Consider the following 22,058-nt stretch of genomic DNA (forward strand, 5'->3'; position numbering starts at 1 on the left):
TAAGACCAGCAGACGTGAGGGAAAGGAGGCAATGGACATATGGCCTTTGTTTCCCTTAAAGAAACCAAAACACAGCCCAGGAAGACTCCCCCTTCACACTCAAAAGGCAGGTAAAGAAATGCAAGTAGCCCACCAAAAGCAGCACAAGGATGGCACGGGACTGGGGCATAAAACCTTCATCCTGGAAAGATACAGAGGTCCACACAACAAGCAGGGGAGAAAGCATTTCTTAAATAAAACAAGAAGTTAAAGGGAAATATTTGGAGGGAACATAGATCATAAAAAAAAATGAAAAAGAGGCAGCTAACCTTCACTTTCGGGTTTGGGGTGGGAGCAGAGACACAGGACAGGGGTGGGGGTGGAACAAAGGCTGGAGTCTGAGCAAGCGAGCAGAGCAGGGGTGCAGGAGGCAGGGGAGGGTGCAGCCCCAATCCTAGACCGCAGCCTGCGGCCCTGCGCCTACCTGATGGTACCGTCCTTCTCCTTGCACTGCTGCTCCAGCTTCAGGATCCTCTGCTTCAGCCCATTAATGACCTGCCCGGGGAACGCACCCATCAGGCAGGCTGCCCCTGCTCTCCCTTGGGAGACGCTGCTGTCCCCTCCTCCCAGAGCAGGTGCACACCTCGCTGTCCTTCCTCCCTCCAGCGCTGTCCTTCTAGAGTATGGGCCCAGGGAAGAGGGAGGGTCCCACTGTGCTGTCCTCTCTCTGGGTGAGTGTCAGGGGTGCAACGCCCGCTGGAGCAGGAGGTGGCAGCCACAGTGGGCACACTGACCGACTGGCAGCCCTCCCCGAGCACACCACACGCTTGGGAGATAGAGCAGGGTATGCCCTTGGTCATGTTAAATAAAGGAAGCAGCCCCATCACCAGCTGGCCCCAACCCCCTAGGGCCGCCCAGTTGAGTCTTCATGGGCAGTGAGTGGGGCTGGAAGATAGCATGGCCGTGGGGGGGGGGTCCAAGGAGCTGCAACCCACCATCTAGGTAAGGGAGAACAGCTCCAGCGGCCTCACTACCTCCTTCTCTCTGAAAGTCTTGCTTGCGGGAGGTAACATCCTTATATTCCTTAAAGATCATTCTTTTCTTCTGAATAGACAACTTTTAAATAGACATGGAGTTTCACTATGTCGCCCAGGCTGGTGTTTTACTCCTGGCTCAAGCAATCTGCCGGCCTTGGCCTCCCAAGTACTAGAATTATGGGTGTGAGCCACTATACCAGGTTTGAATAGGCAACTTTAAAATTGAATTTTAAAGTTTTAAATAACATTCAGTGGCTCATGCCTGTAATCCTAGCACTTTGGGAGGCTGAGGCAGGCAGATGACTTGAGGTCAGGAGTTGGAGACCAGCCTGGCCTACATGGTAAAACCCCATCTCTACTAAAAATACAAAAATTAGTGGGTGTGGTGGTAAGTGCCTGTAGTCCTAGCTACTCAGGAGGCTGAGGCAGGAGAATCACTTGAACTGGGAAGGTGAAGGTTGTAGTGAGCCAAGATCGCACCACCACACTTTAGCCTGGGCAACAGGGGGAAATTCAAAATAAATAAACAAATAAATTACCTTAGTCATATATGAATACATTTTCTTTAAAAAAATGAAGATGTTGGGCCGGGTGCTGTAGCTCATACCTGTAATCCCAGCACTTTGGGAGGCCAAGGTGGTTGGATCACCTTAGGTCAGGAGTTTGAGACCAGCCTGGTCAACATGGTGAAACCCCCATCTATACTAAAAATACAAAAACAATAGCTGGGTGTGGTGGTGGGCACCTGTAATCCCAGCTACTTGGGAGGCTGAGGCAGGAGAATTGCTTGAACCCAGGAGGCGGAGGTTGCGGTGAGCCGAGATTGCGCCATTGCACTCTAGGCTGGGTAACAAGAGCGAAACTCCATCTCAAAAAAAAAAAAAAAAAAAAAAAAACACCACCAAAAAAAAAAACTGAAGACGTTGTAGAAGCTAAGATACTCTGAACTGGCCACCCTCCTCTTTGACCAACCAAATCCTGTTTCCGCTTGCATGCCCCTCAGCACTCGGTTCTGTACCTGCCTGTGTGTGTGCGCCCAGGGAGTCGGGCCGTCTGTTCTCACAGAAACGAGGCTCTGCCATGCACATCCCTCTGCATCTTTTTTAAAAATTTATTATTTTTTAAAAATTAACATTCAACACACCCTCCTGGTGCTCTGTCCCTGCTGGCGCCTATGAATCCACACTATTTCCCACAGCAGAAAACATCCCACGGTATCTGTGGGATGCTCCAAAATCTATCACTGTAGCCTACTGACACATACTTAAGTTGTAGCCCATTTTTGTGATTATGATCAATCCTCCATTCGAAATCCTTGGCCAGGCCTCCTCATGCACATCTGCAAACGTTTCTTCAAGGCAGGTGATGACAAGCAGAAATGGCAGACCACAGGGCACAGCCACTCTGACGACAATTTGCCATATTATAATGAATACTGCATATACCCTAGGATCTAGACTTCCTACTTTAAATCAACCTTAATTTTAAAAAAAACTGGCCAGGCATGATGGCTCAGGCCTGTAATCCCAACACTTTGGGAGGCCGAGGCAGAAGGACCACATGAGTCTGACCAACTTCACGAGACTCCCATCTTTACCAAAACTAAAAAAAGATTAGCTAGGTGTGGTGGCGGTTGTCTGTAGTCCCAGCTACTCAGGAGGCTGAGGTGACAGCATCCTCTGAGCCAGGGATCGCCTAAGCTGAATGCTGCAGTGAGCCATAATCCTGCCATTACACTCGAGCCTGGGCAACAGAGTAAGTCCCTGTCTCAAAAAACAAACAAACAAACAAACAACAACAAAAAAAACAAAAACACAGACACACACACAGCACCAGAACAACAAAAATTGAAGCCCATTCTTTATAAAAGTACCCATTAGTTACAGGCCTTTGTTCAGGATTTACTTTGTGCCATCCTAGTGCTGAACCAGGCTTTAACCATCTACTTTAAATATGCAATAATTGTACAATCTTTCTATATTCTGTATCTGCAACATAGTTCAGGGGAGATGGCTTTTTTCTTTAGAGATTTACAGTTTTTCTATATTCTAAACAGAAAACTTTGTTGTATTGATCCATAATATTCTTCCCCTCCCCCATTACAGTGATTTGGTGGCTGTCTTAGTCCCATGGGTTTTTATTATGTAACTTTTAATTTTATATTGTTGAATCCATTAATCACATCACTATTATTTTATACTTTATGTTAAATAATCTCAAAATTGTATCCCTTCCAGTTTTCTTCCAGCATTTCCCACTTTAAAAAAGTACTTCCTTGACTCCTAGGAAGTTTATTGTGATATATCTTTCCCCAGGCACTACAGTTTATTACCACACCATTACCTATGTAATGGCTCCATCTTCCCTCCTTCCGTTTCACTCAACTTTTTACATATTGTTACACAGTATCGGAGGGGATCTGGATCTATCTGAAGGACTTTATTGCTGCCCTGGTTCCCCGTTTTACATCTGCAGCACTTGTTTTTTGTTTTTTTTGGTGGTCTAGGCTAGAGTGCAGTGGTGTGATCTCAGCTCACTGCAACCTCCACCATCCAGGTTCAAGCGATTCTCCTGCCTTAGCCTCCCAAGTAACTGGGATTGCAGAAGTGCACTGCCACACCCGGCTATTTTTTTTTTTTTTTTTGTATTTTCAGTAGAGATGGGGTTTTACCATGTTGGGCAGGCTGCTCTTGAACTCTTGACCTCAAGTGATCTCCCTGCCTTGGCCTCGAAAGGTGCTGGAAGCACTTGTTAAGCATAATGTATTTTCTTAGGTGTGAAGGGGGAAGTCGCCCATTGTGACTGGTCTTTCCTATAGTGTCTTGCTTGGCCTCTGTGGTGAGCCTCCTGGCCCCCTCCCCGTGGTGTCCCCAGGCGTCAGTGGAGAAGGGTTTCGGGACCCGCAGCCTCCTCCCCTGCCTGCTACTCTCCACCGTGGGTGCTGCAGGGAAAGGCATCTCCACTGTGGCTGTCCGTGGTAACTAGCATCTGGGGAAGGTTTCATCTTATGGAGACCATACTCACCCAATTGGCATCGGGCCTTTTCTCTGCCAGAGTCCGAACAAAATCTGTGCCCTGTGGTAAGCAGATTGAGACATGAAGATGGCCTTCAGTGTGGCCCCCAGCAGGACTGGCTGGCAGATGTCCCAAGGCAACAGGGCCCCCACCCACCCCCAGTGAAGCACCAGGAGCGTACTCGGCTGGGATCCAGGAGCTGCTCTATCTGCCGGTCCTTCCTGCAGTTTTCCTCTTCCAGGCGCCGGAGCTTTGTTCTCATCAGGTCCACGTCACTTTTCTGCACGTGCAATGTCTGAAGAAAAGAAGGCCATGAACAGCCATGCACATGCCGCTGTGCACACATCACACACATGCCACCATGCACACAGCCATGCACACGCCGCCATGCACACAGCCATGCCCATGCCGTTGTGTACACAGCCATGCACACGCTGCCACTGTGCACACACCTATGCACACAACCATAAACACACCTCCACCATGCACACACCCACGCACACGCCACTGCACACACAGCCATGCACACGCTATTGTGCATACAGCCATGTGCAGAGCCATGCACACACTGCCACCACACACACAGCCACGCACACACTGCCACCGTGCACACAGCCATGCACACATGTTGCTGCACACACGCCGCACAAACCATGCACAGGCCCAGGGAAACACTGAGCTGGGGGACTTGGAAAGCTGCCTGGCTCCCACTCAGGGTGCTATGTGTGGTGGCTGGGGGGAGATCTGGATGTCACATGAGGGCACTAGAAGGCACGACAGGCATTTAGTGGGTGAGGACAGGGGAGGCTGGATAGGCAGGAAACCCCCTTCAAAGAACTCTCCCATCCAAGATACCAACAGCACCCATGCCGAGAAACCCCGTCCCACAGAATGCACCAGCAAACAAATGGCACCAACCCCAGGGCTGGATGGGTCACACCACACGCTCTCTCCCAGGTCCATATGAGAAAGTCCACCGTGGTCGTATTTTAATCAATAAAACTCATCCAAGGCTAATATGCACTTCAAATGCTTATCCTCAACTACGGCTCAGGTGGAAGGCAGTGCTTCCCAATCTTTATCTGTGGACAAATTCTTTACCAATTTGTGGTGACCTGAGGGGGACAAAAAAGACTGTAGTTGGGGCTGGGCATGGCGGCTCATGCCTGTAATCCCAGCACTGTACTTTGAAATTATGTTCTTCCTACTATTTTGGACTTTGGTGGTAGATAAAATCCAGAAAAGAAATAGCGCCTAGGCTGGGCTGTGCTGCACGCAGCTCACTGGCTCCCAGCCTCAGCCTGCATCTAACCACCAGTCATCCTCACAAACCGCCTTCTCCTTACAAAAGACTCTGGCGCTCCAGAGACTGGACTTCTGAGCAAAAGGCAATCTGACTGCACGCCCCATGGGGTGGCTCAGCACTTCAGCCACGTCCACAACTGGTAAGACTCCAGGATCGCTGCAGACAAACCCATAGATTCAAGAGGCATAACGGCAGCCAGCAGTCAACGAGTGCTCGTCGAGTAAATTAGTGAAGGCCCAGCCATTGACAAAGACTGGCGCTCTGGTAATGGGACTGCCACTTCCAGGAGCGTGAAGTAGATTCACTCCTCCCAATTCCTCCTGTCAGTGCCACTAAACACGCTGCACTCCGTGTGTCATACAACATAAGACCGGAAAGGTGGAGAAGGAGGCAGATGGGCCGGAAGCTGGGGGCCAACTATTGATACAGCAGGGAGCTCCTTCATTTTCTGCCTGCCTCGTCTGGGCTGGATGCTGGAGAAGCCAACAGCCTAAAAAAGCCAATGGGCACAGACAACAAAAGCCCAAGCAAAGCCTCTTCTCTCCATCCAGAGGACAGGGAAAAGAACACACCAACACAGAAACTGAGCCAGGAACTGCTCTCCCCCAGGCTGCCCATAGAAAACGCCGCAGGCCTCCCCGCAGCACAGGCTCACCCCTGCCCGGCTGTACCAGGGCCCCTCCCCTCCTGCATTGGCAGGGCTCCAGAGGAGACCGTGGAGAGTCGGGATCATCATCGCCTGGCAGCAACAAGGCCACTCCTGCATCAGCAAATGCTGAGTGGGAGTTGTGCAAGGCGGCCCTTCCCTCCCAGCTAGGGCGGCATCAGCAAAGGCTGAGTGAGCGGCCGGAACTCCCACCCTGCCCAGCAGGAATGAGGAGCACCCCTCACCCCCGAGCAGGTGTTGATGATGGCTGAGTCGGAGCTAGACTTCCACCCCGGCGGGTAGTAACGCAGCAGTGCCCCCCTCACCCACAGGGCAGTGTGGCAGGAGGCCTGCCACAGCACAGGATTGAGCAAGAGCTAGAGTCTCGAGACGAAACCCTCAGAGCATCCTGGTTTCAAGGGAAATCACTTGTGATTCTAAGCACCAAGAATAAATAGCTCAACCTGAATGAGGAAAAACAAGCCACAGCACCAACACTGAGATGGCCGGACATTAGAATCCCCCACAGACTTACAGCAGCTGCCACAAAGATGCTCCAGTGACCGATGACACGCACGCTTGAAACAAGGAAGGGTCAGGGCGGGCATCACAGTGAAGACCCAGACAGAAGGAGCCGCACAGAGATTTCAGAAACGAACAGAGACAGTAAGGATGGTCAGGTTACACCCAGCAACAGGCTCAACTGCAGGATGCAGAGGCCAACAGAAAGCAACTGTGAGCTCGAGATCAGAACCATGAAGTTATCCAACCTTCACAAGGGGAGATGGGGAAACACTGAACACAGAGCAGGGACCTGAGCAACCGGCACCGAAGAGGGCGAGGCTGAAAAAAACATCTCAAGATTGGATGGCTGAAAATGTCCCAGATTTGACAAAAGACAAACCTACAGATTCAAGACGCTGAGAAAACCCAAACAAGATAATCCCCTCAATCCACACCTGAGTTAATTCAGTGCTGACTTCCGCCCGGAATGAGGGTCCCCTCTGTAATACTCCTGACACGTAGCTGTCACCTTGCTCAACATCTCGAAGGCCAGGGCGTACACTTACTCAGGGAGCACGGCTGCTGTCAGACAGCTCTCACGGTTAGAGTGCCCTCACGTAGCCTCAAGTCTGAGTGTTCTCTCTGGCCAACAGAGAAGGCGCTGTCTTTTGTACAGTGGCCTATACCAGGTTCCCCAGTTTCTTCCCGGATCCCCAGGGGAAATGGCTTCCAGACCCCCTTCCAGATACCCCATGCTCTGGGGTGAGACTGCCAATACCCTATTGCCCTCTGGTGCCCCAACTGAACACAGTGCTTCGGACACACATCAACTGGTAGAGACAGTAGGTCTGTAAACAGACCAAAATTATGGAAGGAAATGAATGCAAATAACTTCTCTGGGGGCAGACATTTACAGATATTGAAAGTCAGGGTGATGGTAATGGTGCTGGTGGCAGTGACAGTGATGGTATAGCTCAATGCAGTTCATGCTTTCATGAATGGGAGGGGCCATGGAGTCATACAGAGTGTTGGCCTTGGGAGGCAGGTGACCTTGAATCTTGGTTCTGCTACTGGTTAAGCTTGGACAGACCACTAATGTCTCTGAGTCTCAAGTTCATCAGCAGATGGTGGTTGTGACACGTGGCCCTGCCTATCCACAGAGCTCCTGTAGAGGGCAACTGAGATAGGGCACATGAGCTGTCTTGATAACATGAAAACATGACATGCCTGGAAGGTTACTGATAACTATATCAGTGACCCTATCACAGCACCCAATCTCAGGACGCAATGGGACGTGAATCTAGTCCTCATCCAGTCTTCCCCATTAGGCTGGAGAAGCAGAGCACATGCAGAACTTGAGCTCTGCTGCCTTTTACATGCTGGTGCTACAGCCTTCAACCAGGAACACCCAGCTCCTAGGCACTACGCCATGGTTAAGACTCAGGTTCGATCCTAATGCTCCCACGCTTCCCACGTGGGCACCTCCCAGCACAGGCACTGATGTCCCAATCGATTGTCACAGGAGGCTTTCACTGTTTCAAATCAATAGAGAACAAACCAAAATGCTACCTTCTTTAACTCAATAATCTCATCATACATATCTTCTTTCTCTCTGTAGACAGGAGTCCCAGGGACATGACCTACAGAAAAACAGAGAAATCTTTTAAAAGACTATCTAAAAAGTAGAAAGAATTCTTGGTTATACTTTAAGGAAAAACTGGAAGTTAATAACATTTCCTTTTAAAAAAGAAGAAAATAAAAAAGCAAAAATAATTCCATGTTTGTTAGCCTGATCATGATACTTTCCCAAAAAGCAAGAAAACCAAAAAAGGTTTTCTTTCTCTATAGAGAGACAAAGCAAAAAGTGAATAAATGAAGATGCGAAGACCAAGTTTAAGGACAGTAAAAGGATGAAAGAAGGGACTCACAGAAGGCGGAGGGACATGTTCAGATTTAATAGCAAAACAAATGCCAAACACAAAAAATGCACATAGTATCTCAACACCCATTCCAATGTAAAGTCAGGCTTATTTTGGTTTTAATGATACCTAGTATATTAAATATCTAAATGTAAGCCTAAAAGATAACTCCTAACCAGTAAAAGCAAGAAGGTAATCAATTCATGGGGTATAGTGAGGAAGTTTTCAATACTCCCTGGAAGCTGTTCTTCCTTAAGGAGGATAGGTGGGAAACGTGGATAAAGAGAGAGGCCAGGCATGGTGGCTCACACCTATAATCCTAGGACTTTGGGAGGCCAAGGTGGGGGGATCACTTGAGTCCAGGAGTTTGAGACCAGCCTGGGCAACATAGCGAGACCCTGTCTGTACAAAAAAAAAAAAAAAAAAAAAAAGGGGGCTAGACAGGAACATAAACACAGAAACAAGCTGACTCTCTTCAGTGCAATTTGGACTTTTTATCATTATTTATTTATTATTATTTGTTCCTACTATCATTTATTCAATGAATAAATTTAAGTAAGCCTCTATGTTTAGGGAGGGAGGCACAAATAACACCTGGCAAGACGTCCCTGCACCCACGAGGAAAGCCACCTTCTGGGGCAGACGGGCTTTTGTGAGTCACTGTTTCCTTGACCTCCCAAAACCTCCCACTGACGGAGCTCACATACAAAGCCAGAAATCCCACTCTGACAAAGGACACCTCCAGGCCAGAGACTGTGCTTTCCTTTCTGCTCTGCCTTAGCCTCGGCCTCGCCACTATTGGCATGCTCACCGTGGCTGGCAGAGCGCCTGAGATGTGGCCTCTTCACTCTTAAGGCGTCTGTCAGATAGTCAGAAGTGCCGCTGGGGGCGCTGGTCCACGCATGCTCCCAGGTGAGGTGTGAGTTCAGGGCTGGTGTCAGACTTCCTGGTTTGAATGTGCATGGGTTTAATAGGACAGGTACAAGCACATGCAGTGGGAAGTTTTGTTTCTAATCAACTTTCCTGGCTTAAAGAAAGCTTCATCGCTAGTAGACACCAGCTGTCAGTGGTGTGCTGGTAAATGGTTAACAACCAGCTCCCAAATAGAAATTAATGAAGTCCTGACTACAGTATTTGCCCGTTTCCACAGTATAAATATTTCTACCATGTCTAATTTTAGGTTGTCACCATGACACTAGCCAGCCCACAAAACTCCTAAGACTGTAACAGTTGGCTCTGGCAAGACCGTTGGAGCCGGCTCCTACTCACCACGCCCACGCAGAGGCCACACAAGACCAAGGGAGGCTAAGGCATCACTTGGCAAAACCACATTTATGCATGACGTAAAACTACAATGTGTATATTCAATGTCATTGAGAACATTAAAGACAATATAATTCAAGGAATATGAAAAACTCCATCTCAAACCACTGCTCGCTGACATTTCTCAAACTCTTCTCTGAAGCAGGAAGGGCCTCCAGTGCAGCACCCACATACCTGGTTTTGCAGTTCCTGGCCACAGCTTCTGCGGGGTCAGGGACGCTCGACCGCTCAGAGGCATGCTCGCTGTCGTCCTCAGGGACCTCCAGGAGGCCACTTTTCTCGGCTTAGAGAGGTAAGGCGACTCTAGAAAAGCCAACACGTGGATTCAGAGGTGCCGGATAGCAACACATGCTCAACACATGAGCTTCAGAAAGACAGAAATGAGAAAACAAAACGTCCACAAGGGCGAGTGATTCTAGTCAAACACTGGCAAAAATGAAAAAATACTTACTTACCAGGCGAGTTGGCTCACGCCTGTAATCCCAGCACTTTGGGTGAGGCGGGAGGATCAAGAGGTCAGGAGTTCAAGACCATCCTGCCCAACATGGTGAAACCCCGTCTCTACTAAAAATACAAAACATTAGCTGGGCCTGGTGGTGCATGTCTGTTGTCCCAGCTACTAGGGAGGCTGAGGCAGGAGAATCCCCTGAACTGGGAGGTGGGGATTGCAGTGAGCTGAGATGGTTCCACTGCATTCCAGCCTGGAGACAGAGCAAGACTCCATCTCAAAAAAGAAAGAAAAAAATACTTACTTAACATATATACTGACGTTTCTCCTTTAACTTTTATTATAAAGAAATATAGTATAATGGGGCCAGGCATGGTGGCTCAAACCTGTAATACCAATACCTTGGGAAGCTAAGGCAGGAGAATTGCTTGAGGCCAGGAATTCAAGACCAGCCTGGGCAATGCAACAAGACCCTGTCTCTACAAAAAATCTAAAATTTAGCTGGGTGTGGTGGCTCACGCCTGTGGGCCCAGCTACTCGAGGGGGCTGAGGTGGGAGGATTGCTTGAGCCAAGGAGGTTGAGGCTACAGTGAGCCATGATCACACCACTGCACTCCAGCATGGGTAACAGAGTGAGACCCAGGAGAGAAGAAGTGAGGACAGAGACAGGGTGGTGGAGAGGTGCCAGTGTTTGATACTGCCCGGAAAATGACAAATTCAGAAAGAATTTAACATCATCGCCTGCCTCGTCCTCCTCACAGAGTGACCAGGAGGGTGGAAATCTCGGAACGTGGTGGAAGCTGCAAACCTACAAGTAGATTGACCAGGCATTCCAGAAAAACACAGTTGTTACGTGAGCAGGACAGACATGGTCCCTACACTCACGGCACCAGAAACCCAGATAGAAAAACAGGTCCCCAGTGTGAGTCAGGAGGCACTCCTGATCCTGGCCTTTTACTTTGTATCAGTTCTCAATGTTCTCCATGGAAGGAGAGAAAGGACATTAAATATTCAAATTGCTAGATGATGTCCTTCTAGTGTTGATATTGATTTGTAACATATAACATGCATTCTTTTCATTGCAGGAATTTACCTTTCTAATTACGTTTTCCTTGGGCCAGTAGGAAAGTTTGTTTATATTCTCTGAGTGCGTCATATACATGACTCAATGTTTGAAATATATAAGTATATATAAAATAGACACACATCTAGAGATGACACAGCCAGGGAAGGCCACAGACTTTGGGGTAGCCCAGGACGGGCAGGGTAACCAAAGCTGCCCTCCTCCCACAGAGGGTGAGGAAGAACAGAACGCTGGTAGCAAAATAAGCCCAGGGCGATCCAAAGGCGGAAAAAAAGGTGAACTTTACATCCATCCTGGACCGACTACACCTTATCAGTAGCTTTGACTCTCAGGAACAAATCCCAGGTCAAAAATCCTTTCATTCTGGCAGCATTCAGAAGAGGTAAGCACTTTGAGAAAGCAAGAAAAAGAAAATAAAAGGCCTAGAGGCACTGTGGAGGAGGGAGACTGGGGGGTGGTGGCGGGAGGAAGCGCTCGTTACCCTGGCACCGGCAGGGACTCCAGGAGCACGGTGTTCCCGGAGACCCCAGCACCAACAGGGGAGACTCTGGCGTGAATGGGGCCAACTGGCTGAGGTGGCAGGTCTCAGCTACCTAAATGTACAAAGCAAACACCCTTCATTCTCCCCAGGACACCAGGGAGTGTGGGTGTGAAAGGGAAGGCAGGCCCAGTCATACTTACTTGGCGATGTGGGTGGAGGTTTGTGGAATGCTTTCCTTTTTGCTCTCTGAAAGACAGAAGAAACGGTATAAGCCTTGCTGAGCTTGCTGAGCTCCCACCAGGGCCCCAGTCACAAGACCTGCCGTGTTCAGAAAGGGTCAGAGGGCGTGTAAGAGCAGAGAAAAGACATGAGCTCACGGGGACGTAAGGAGAGTCAAGGCACAGGAGGATACACAGGGCCTGACGCAGACCCCAGAAAAATGCACTCGCACCAGTGCTCGGGGCTGGGCAAGTTCCAGTCACAGAAAACAATCGGGCCTGGGCTCCCGACATTCAGACTGAGGATCCCACACTAATGGTGTATCTGCCCCCCCCCACACCGTCTGCTCAGCTGGCTCGGGAGCCCCAGGGCACACCTGTCCACTCGGGTGGATGGGATGGGAGGAAATTCCTGCAGATAGTCAACTACAAAGCCCACTAAGGAAAAAGGCCCAGCAAAGGGAGACCCTGTCTGGAAGGTGGTCTCCTGTGACAACCACAATGCTAAACACAGAACAGGGTCCAGATCTGGTTCCACTGTTTCCTGCGGGGTGAGTGTCCCGTATCTGAAATCCTTGGGACCAAGAGTGTTCTGGATTTTGGAATATTTGCATCCATATAATGAGGTATCTTGGGGATGGGACCCAAGTCTAAACAGAAAATTCATTTATGTTTCATATCTACTTATACACATAGCCCAAAAGGAATTTTATATTGTGTTTTTAATAACTTCGTGAATGAAACAAAGCTTGTGTTAAGTACTTAAGTGTGGAATTTTCCACTTGTGGCCTCATGAGGGTGCTCAAAAAGCTTCCATTTTTGGAGCATTTTGGATTTCGGATCAGGGACACTCAGCCTGTCCTGCCATGGCCTGGGGAAGATGCTGCAACGATTCCAACTTTAACTTTCTCTTACCCCGCACTAGACCGAGCAGGTAGAGACATTGCGGCCAGGTCCTCTCACTTCCCCTCCAGCAGAAATAGCGAGCCCCAGGTTCTGCATGTGGGAATTTTCCCCAGGAGTTTTTGGATCGCTCCTCCTCTGGGGAGCATCCCCTGCCCTCTGTGACATGGAGGGAAAATCCTTAACTTTGCAGACAGAGGTCCCTGGAGGGAGACAGTGGACCTGTGAGACTCCCCCTTGAGTCCACAGAGCAAACGTGGAACCGAGATCTGCCAGCGCTGGGTTCGTGCTGCCGGCTGCAGTGCGGCTAGATTTGTGCCTGCAGTAAGAAAAGCTACTTTTGCTCACACACGATAAGAGCAATTAGCACGCTTCCTTTTCTACCCAGCACAGCTTGCCAAACAAACCCAAAGCCCAGGTCCAGGGCCATAGTGTGCCACTCGGCCATCGGACAGTGCTCCGGCCCCTCTCCCTTCTGGTCTGGGAGGCCGGGCTGAGGCTCAGCTTGGGATTGCAGCTGCCCTGGCCTGCTTTCTACCATCAGGTCCTTCTGATGGCATCAGCAGGAGATCCCCTCCTCCCCTCAAGTGTCAGGATGGGGTGGGTGGTATCGGGCAAAACCAACTGCAGGCCAGGGACCAGCAATCAGCCTCACGTGAACTCTGCTCAGGGTTCATTTCTGGATAAAGATTATAAAGTTATCACCACAGGTATTTAAATCCAACTAAGGGATGGAGACTATTCAAACACCAAGTAGCATTCAGAATTTGCATTCCATCTCATCACACAGTATTATGGAGGGCGGCCTATTTCACGCATCTGAGTGACGTTGGCAAGGGCAGCGCAACCAGCCCTGGGAGGCACGGTGGACACCCAGCAGCACTCACCGTCTCCAAGTCAGAGTCAAAGGTGACTGCAGACAGACTGTCATCTCCCTGAAAGAAGAGATGCAAACACTGTAACTCGAAGGCACCTGCTGGGCTTCTAACAGTCACATTTACAAAAGTGAAACAGCCCATCCACAGCTGCTGAAACAGAAACTCCATAAATCCAGCTCTGAGTTCACTCAGAACACTTCCAGCCGGGCAGCAGCCAGTTCCTTCCATCTTAACAGAAGGAATAGGTGGGAGGGGGGAACAAAACACAGAAGGCGTGCAAATGCCTGCAAACCTAGTAACACTATTTTCCACAGAATTGTGTCTTGATTAATAAAAAAAAAGTTATTGATGGAAGCATTTCATTTTCACATTGTTTAGATAGTCTCATTCTTATTTATCTTTATATCAAAGCACAACAAATCTACGACTGTCTCCCGGTAAGAGCTGGTCAGAGTCATCTTTAAAAAGCATACTCAGCCTGGGCAACATGGAGAGACGCTGTCTCTACAAAAAATTTTTTAACATTTAAAAATAAGCCAGGCTGTGATTGTACACACCTGTAGTCCAGCTACTTGGAAGGCTGAGATGGAAGGATTGTTTGAGCCCAGGAGGTCGAGGATGCAGTGAGCTTCGATCACACCACTGCATTCCAGTCTGGGCAACAAAGCGAGAGCCCAGCTCAAAAAAAAACCCCTCAAACCAACAAAAAACAAAACATATGCATAATAATGAGAAGGCATTTGGGCCTATAATGGTTATTCCCTTCTTATTCCAGTGACTTTGTCCTGGCCCAAGAAATGAAGTAAAACTTGCACTGTCTGATGTCAGCACTGGGAAAGCAAGGAGAAAACAAAACTTTTTTAAAGCAAAAATGCTTCTGTATTAACTCACTCTCTCAAATTGAAATCCAAAAAGCATAAAGAGTTTAAGTTCCCTAGGAAGATCGTACGGCTGCTTTCTAATGCTGGCACTGGAAGTTAGCGCCGAAAGCCCCTATGATGAACCAATAGCACTACAGCTGAGGGGTGGAGGAGATGACATTGCTGCCACCTGCCGCTGGTATACTGATTCCGTGTAGTATCATAATGGGATGCTGCTGAATTCTGAAAAGCAAACATATTCTCTACAAGGTTAACAGTACATGAAGCGCCAATTTTGCAGGCAGTGTGAAACTGTATTAGAAATACATGGCTGCATGGTAACAAGGATAAGGTGCAACTGAAACGATCTGGTGCCCCTGAACACAGACAGGCCCGGTCACAGGTGCAGTGGGACTGCATTTCCAGAGGCAAAGGGAAGAGGGAGCATTGCAAATAAATAGAATCTTAAAAAAATCAGCCACTGACTGACATGCTTTATATCATTAAGTAGGTGACATTTTAAGGCATAAACAGCATATGACAATTATAGAGAGACGTTTTGTGGGGGATCAGAAAAGCCAAGTCAGTTTGCCCAGGGAATCACACGGATGTGCCTGTAGAGGACAGATGGGAACCTGCTGAAAACTGTATAGAAAAGCAGCAGCAAACATCTGTCATTATTCCTTGCTGTGAATAAAATCTTGAAGACTTTTTGAATGACCTAAAATTCAACAAAGGAATGCAATTTTATGTGTAGTGAACAAAATTCACTGACTTCATCCACAACGACTGCCCTCTCCCCTCATCACTCCCTACCAGCTGTGCTGCCTACAGCCTGCCGGTCATGATGCAGGGAAGAGGCGAAACACAGTCAGGACCTGAAGTCACACAACAGCTCCAGGATCCACACCTCCAGTCAGCAGAATACAACCATACACAGCACACACACGCATGCACGCACGTACACAATGGCCAATTTGTTCCACCTCCTTCAAGCGCTATCTGAGGCTGCCACTTATTTCCACACTAGGTTAAGCTCATTCGGCCTGTGTCAGGGTGGCTGTATAACAGAGGAAACGGGGTGGCTTCACACCGAAATTAACTGTCTCCGTTCAGGAGGCTGGAAGTCCAGAATCAAGGTGTTGGCAAGGCCAGGCTCCTAACAGACAGCAGCTAAGGCAGAAGATCAACAAGGAGTTAGAGAGACTTGATCAGCAAGCACTAAAAACTTAACAGACATTTATAGAACACCCCACCGAACAACAGCAGAATACACATTCTTCTCAAGTGTACATTAACATAAACCAGAAGATAGGCCACAAAAAAGCCTCAGTGAATTAAAAGAGAAAAATCATTCAAAGTATATTCTTTGATAACAATAGAAATCAGTAATCAACAAAAGAAATGAATTCACGAATGTGTAGATTTTTTTTGTTTGTTTTTGAGACAGAATCTCACTCTGTTGCCTCAGCCTCCCGGGTAGCTGGGATTACAGGCACCTGCCACCATGCCCAGCTAATTTTTGTATTTTCAGTAGAAATGAAGTTGCATTCACTATGTTGGCCAGGCTGGTCTCGAACTCCTGACCTCAGGTGATCCGCCCGCCTCAGCATCCCAAAGTGCTAGGACTACAAGTGTGAGCCACTGCGCCTGGCCTGGATAGTAAACAATAAATTCCTAAACAATCAATGGATATCTAAGAAGAAATTATAAGGGAAATTTAAAAATAGGTGAGTGAATTTTGAAAATCAAAATTTATGGGATGTACCTAAAGTGGGGCTCAAAGGGAAACATACAGCTGTAAATGTCTATATTTTTTAAAGATCACATCAAATCAGTAACCTAAACTTTCACTTTAAAAAACAAAAGCAGGGCCGGGTGTGGTGGCTCATGCCTGTAATCCTAGCACTTTGGGACTCCCAGCCCAGGAGTTCAAAACCAGCTTGGGCAACATGGAGAAACCCTGTACACACACACACACACACACACACACACACACACACACTCACTACACAAAATTAGCTGAGCATCATGGCACATGCCTGTGGTCCCAACCACACAGGAGGGTGAGGTGGGAGAATCACCTGGGCCTGGGAAGTTGAGGCTGCAGTGAGCCATGATCACTGTACTCTAGCCCCAAAGAAACAAAAGCAGGCTGAGCACCGAGGGAGGGTGAGGAGGGAGGACTGCTTGAGACTGCTTGAATCCAGAAGTTTGAGACCAGCCTGGGTGACATAGTGAGACCCATTGTTTACAAAAAATTAAAAAATTTGCCAGGCATGGTGGCACACACCTGTAGTCCCAGCTACTTGGGACGCCAAGGCAGGAGGATAGCTCAAGCTCAGGAGTTTGAGGCTGCAGGGAGATGTGAATTTGCCACTGCTCTCCAGCATGGACAACTGAGTGGGGTCCTGTCTCTAAAAAACAAAAACAAGCAATCAGAAACACAAAAGCAGTGTTTAGAGGGCAATTTGTAGCTACAAATGCCTATATTAAAAAAGAAGAGGCCGGACATGGTAGCTCACGGCTGTAATCCCAGCACTTTGGGAGGCCAAGGCAGGCGAATTACTTGAGGTCAGGAGTTCAAGACCAGCCTGACCAACATGGAGAAGCCCCATCTCTATGGAAAATACAAAATCAGCCGGGCATGGTGGTGCATTCCTGCAATCCCAGCTACTCGGGAGGCTGAGGCAGGAGAATTGCTTGAACCCAGGAGGTGGAGGTTTGCGGTGAGCTGAGATCTCACCATTGCACTCCAGCCTGGGCAACAAGAGAAAAGCCCCATCTCAAGATAGATAGATAGATAGATAGATAGATAGATAGATATCTAAAAATAAAAATAAAAAAGAAGAAAAATCTCAAGTCAATAGATTTTTCCACCTTCAGAACTAGAAAAGAGAAAACTAAACTCGAAGTAAAAGAAAGGAATTAAAAATTAGAGTGAATAAATGAAATAGGGAATAGAAACAACAGAAAATGGAATGAACCCAAAAGTTGGTTCTTTGAAAAGATCAACTGACAAACCTTTAGCCAAGAAAAAAAAAAAAAACCAAAGACAAGAAATTATCAAAATAGAGGAAAAAAAAAAAAAAAGAGAGAGAGAGAGATGGGCCTCACTACTGACCTTACAGAAATAAAGAAAAACCCAGAACCAAATGGTCTCACTGGTGAATTCTATCAAACATTTAAAGATAATTAACACCAATCCTTTACAAACTCTTCTAAAAAACAGAAAAGAAGGGAATACTTCGCAATTCATTCTATGAGACCTATATTCCCCTGATACCAAAAGCAGACAAAGAAATATCACAAGAAAAGAACACTACAGACCAACATTCTTTATGAATACAGGTGTAAAAATCCTCAACAATGCTAGTAAGCATGAAAAGGACTGTGTGTGTGTATGCGTGTGTGTGTGTATCCTAATTGGTCATGATATATATTTAGGTACATACACACATCCCCCCAAGACCAAGAATGAAAGATTAACATACAAAAATCAGTCAATATAATATACCATATTAATAGAATGAAGAACAAGAATCATGATTGTCTCAAAAGATATAGAAGGTACATTTGACAAAATCTAACATGCATGATAAAGATACTCCATAATCTATAAGAGAATTTCCTCAACCTAATAAATGGCATCTACAAAAATCCAGTGCAACACAATATTTAATGGAGGAAGATGGAATGTTTCTCTTCTAATATCAGCAAGAAGACCAGGCTGTCCTTTCTCATCACTTCAATTCAAATGATACCTGAGTCTCTAGCCAGGAATTTAATGCAAGAAAAGTAAATAAAAAGATATTCAGATTGAAAAGGAAGAAGTAAAACTATCTCTCTTCACAGACAAGATTTCATACCTAGAAAATCCTAATGAATCTACTAAAAAACTATTAAAAATAATGAGTTCAGCAAGTTTGCAAGATAAGATTCATATAAAAATATTATCATTGTAGATACTAAGAGTAAATAAGCTGAAAATTAAGAAAATTCAATATACAATAACATCAAAAAGAATACTTAAGAATAAATGTAACAAAAGCATAGGCTTTATACATTGAAAAATATAAACTATTATTGAAAGAAATTAAAGATCTACACAGGGCCGGGTGAGGGGTCTCACTCCTACAATCACAGCACTTTGGGAGGCCAAGGCAGGCAGATTATCTGAGGTCAGGAGTTAGAGATCAGCCTGGCCAACATGGTGAAACCCCATCTCTACTAAAAATACAAAAATTAGCTGGGTGTGGTGGCTGGTGCCTGTAGTCCCAGCTATAAGGGAGGCTGAGGCACAAGAATCGCTTGAACACAGGAGGTGGAGGTTGCAGTGATCCGAGATGGCACCATTGCACTCCAGCCTGAGTTGACAGAGCGAGACTGCGTCCAAAACATAATAATAATAATAATACATGCAAATTATTTTTATAATCACAATAAGCAGTTCTTTTCTTAAAGATGAAGAAGCAGGCAGGCCCTCCAGATGAGACTGGATGTGGTGCCCTGGGGAAGAAGCAGGCAACTTCAGCTGCTCCAAATTGGCCAGCAGCACCAAGCCCCCTGATGTGGGTACAGCTGTGAGTCCCGTGGTCTTGTTAGAAGAAGGCAAGGCGAGCACAGTTCCCTCCATGTGAAACCTTCCAAAGGCTTCCTTTGTGTCTCCAATAAAATCCAAATTCCCTGTATGGCCAGCAAGGCTCCCCCCATAATCAAGCCCATGCCCACCTTCCATTCACTCCCCTTGTCCCTGTCCCAAAGGGCTTTTTTTTTTTTTTGAGACAGTGCCTCACTCTGTCGCCCAGGCTGCAGGACGGTGATATGATCACAGTTCACTGCAGCCTCCACCTCCTGGGCTCAAGCGATCCTCCCACCTCAGCCTCCTGAGTAGCTGGGACTACAGGCAGGCACCACCACATCTAGGCTAATTTTATGGTGGTTTTTTTTTTTTTTTTTTTTTTTTTTTTTTGTAGTGATAGGGTCTTGCTATGTTGCCCAGGGTGGTCTGGAACTCTTGGCCTCAAGCGATCCTCCACCTCGGCTTCCCAAAGTGCAGGGACTACCGGCCTGAGCCAAGGCTCCCGGCTACATGGGCCTCTTTCATTTTCTGCACAGCACCTCTCACTTTCTGACACGATCTTAATTACCTGTCTACTGCCTTGTCCCTCCGCCCCCCATTGGAATGCAGCTGATTCACGCATCTCTAACACACAGTAGGTATTCACCAGACAAAGGAACGAACCGAGGACCCGTGCATCCTAGCACTGGGAAGGATATAGGGCACCACCCTCCTCCAGGAAGCCTCCTTTGACCAAACTGGGGTCCTAGACCATGGGGCTGCCTCCCTCCCACCCCGACGCCTGGGGCCACGCCTGATCCGTGGATCCGGCCTCGGTTCGAGGATGCCCGGAGGCACTTATACCGTGAGCTCCGATCACACGCGGGCCGCAGACTCGCAGGGGCCCAGCGGCGAGGGCGCGGAGTCCCGGAGGGCTTCCTGGAAGCGGCAGCCTCTACGAGGGCGGACGATGCTGCAGGCGGCGCGGGCCTGCAGCACACTCTTGTTCGGTAACAATAATGGCAGCTGTCACCCAGCCTTGCGCCTTGTCCTCACGCCCCGGGCTGGCCACCGCGCGGGGCCCCGGGGCTGCGGGCGGCAGGGACGAAACCAGGCCTCGCGGACGCCCGCCCGCCAGTCCTTACCGTCTCCGAGACTGGCTCCCCGGTGCCCAGGAACATGGTGGCGGCGCCGCCCAGTCTTCCCTCAGCGCTGCGGGCTCGAGCGTCCGGGTCTGGGGCTCCACGGGCATCCCTGGCTGCCAGCAGCCTCGGGGCCTTCCCACGCGCCAGCCCGCGACCCCGCTGCCATGGCAACGGCACCGCCCACCCGCAGGGTTCGGTACGTGACCGGCGTGCCCTGGGGCAGCCATGTGCGTGCGCAGATTCCGCGAGCGCCGGCCGGCCGACCAGAAGCGCTCACTGAGTTCCTGGGGCGGAGCGCTAGGCTGACGGGGGGGAAAAAACTGGCTGGGCTCTGTGGCTCACGCTTGCAATCCCAACACTTTGGGAGCCTGAGGCGGGAGATCCATTTGAACCCAAGAGTTTGAGACCAGCCTGGGCAACGAAGCAAGACCCCGTCTCTCTAAAAATAAAATAAAATAAAAACAAAAGCCATGCATTGTGGTGCACGCCTATAGTCCCAGTTCCTCGGGAAGCTGAGGTGGGAGGATCATTTGAGCCCCGGAGGGCGAGGCTGCAGTGAGCCATGATCGCACCACTGCACTCCAGCCTCGGTAACAAAGCAAGATCCTTTCTCAGTCAAACAAACACACATAGAAACTTCCGTTTGCTTTCCGGGTCTCATCCAGGGCGTTTTGCTTTCTCTGCTCCCTGTGCATAAGTACCTCTTGCCATTCTCCCACCCCTGGGCGTCCCGAACTTCTTGCCCTTCTCTTATTTATAGAGCCATCTACGACCTTTTATCTGTGATTCTGAATTCCACAAACTTTCGAAAGCCTTTCATAACTTATTTGAAGGCAAGACCCGTCCTAACCTCAACTCTTCGGGAGGAAAACTCTGAGCTGAGGCTATTTATAATGCTTATTTATCCTACCTGGGGTTTACATGAGTGAGTTTCACTGAATAACTATTAATACGTTTAATTATGGGGTGCTGCATCCCACCCTGCTAGGATGGTAATCTCCTATTCAGTGTACATGTGCCATGTCACACGTCTAAAATCTGAACAGTTCTGAATTCTGAAAAAACATTTGTTCCCCAAAGTTTGAGATAAGTAATTGTGGGGACGGTGCGCGGTGGCTCATGTCTGTAATCCCAGCACTTTGGGAGGATCACGAGGTCAGGAGCTCGAGACCAGCCTTACCAACATGGTGAAACCCTGTCTCTACTAAAAATACAAAAATTAGCCAGGGGTGGTGGGTGCCTATAGTCCCAGCCACTCAGGAGGCTTAGACAGGAGAATTGCTTGAACTTGGGAGATGGAGGTTGCAGTCAGCAAAGATCGTACCACTGCACTCCAGTCTGGGCAACAGAGTGAGACTATGTCTCAAAAACAAAAACAAAAAAAATTGTGTATTTGTACAATACAGTATTCAAATCTGGAGCCAGACTGTTTGGATTCAAATCCAAGCTGTGCCAGCCCACTAGCTGTAAGACCTTATGAGCTAGCCTCTCTGTGCCTCAGTTTCCTCATCTGATGGGCTGGTAGTACTCTACATGACAGTTGGTATAGAATCATATGAGTTTACAGTAAGTGAAACACTTAGCACAGTGCTATTCTAAGTTTTCTTTTCTCCACAACTACCTAACTGGGTCGATATTAGTATCTCATTTTACAGTGAGGAACCAAATTTCAGGGAAGGTAACCATGCATTTCAAACCTTTTCACCCATGTAGCTCTAAGGGTGTATGTGTGTGTGGCGGAGTGGGACATG

General features: G+C 48.1%; 1 protein-coding gene across 4 annotated transcripts in view; it reads right to left on the bottom strand.

The window, feature by feature from the left end:
* Positions 1 to 20,545, bottom strand: part of IQCE (IQ motif containing E) — an 82,314-nt gene extending 61,769 nt beyond the window's left edge. For all 4 annotated transcript variants that reach the window (XM_032259568.1, XM_032259571.1, XM_032259570.1 and 1 more), the window contains exons 1-9: positions 20,308 to 20,545; positions 13,751 to 13,798; positions 11,943 to 11,988; positions 9,904 to 10,032; positions 9,218 to 9,352; positions 8,057 to 8,127; positions 4,213 to 4,326; positions 4,041 to 4,091; positions 464 to 534 (exon numbers count right to left, since the gene is read on the bottom strand). In XM_032259568.1, the coding sequence (XP_032115459.1) occupies positions 464 to 534; positions 4,041 to 4,091; positions 4,213 to 4,326; positions 8,057 to 8,127; positions 9,218 to 9,352; positions 9,904 to 10,032; positions 11,943 to 11,988; positions 13,751 to 13,798; positions 20,308 to 20,343 (701 nt within the window). In that variant the 5' untranslated portion in view covers positions 20,344 to 20,545. The remainder of the gene's footprint in view (positions 1 to 463; positions 535 to 4,040; positions 4,092 to 4,212; positions 4,327 to 8,056; positions 8,128 to 9,217; positions 9,353 to 9,903; positions 10,033 to 11,942; positions 11,989 to 13,750; positions 13,799 to 20,307) is intronic.
* Positions 20,546 to 22,058: the final 1,513 nt, after the last annotated feature.

This window comes from Sapajus apella, unplaced genomic scaffold (assembly GCF_009761245.1).
Source record: "Sapajus apella isolate SASKATOON/1434 unplaced genomic scaffold, GSC_monkey_1.0 scaffold110, whole genome shotgun sequence".
Taxonomy (NCBI): domain Eukaryota; kingdom Metazoa; phylum Chordata; class Mammalia; order Primates; family Cebidae; genus Sapajus; species Sapajus apella.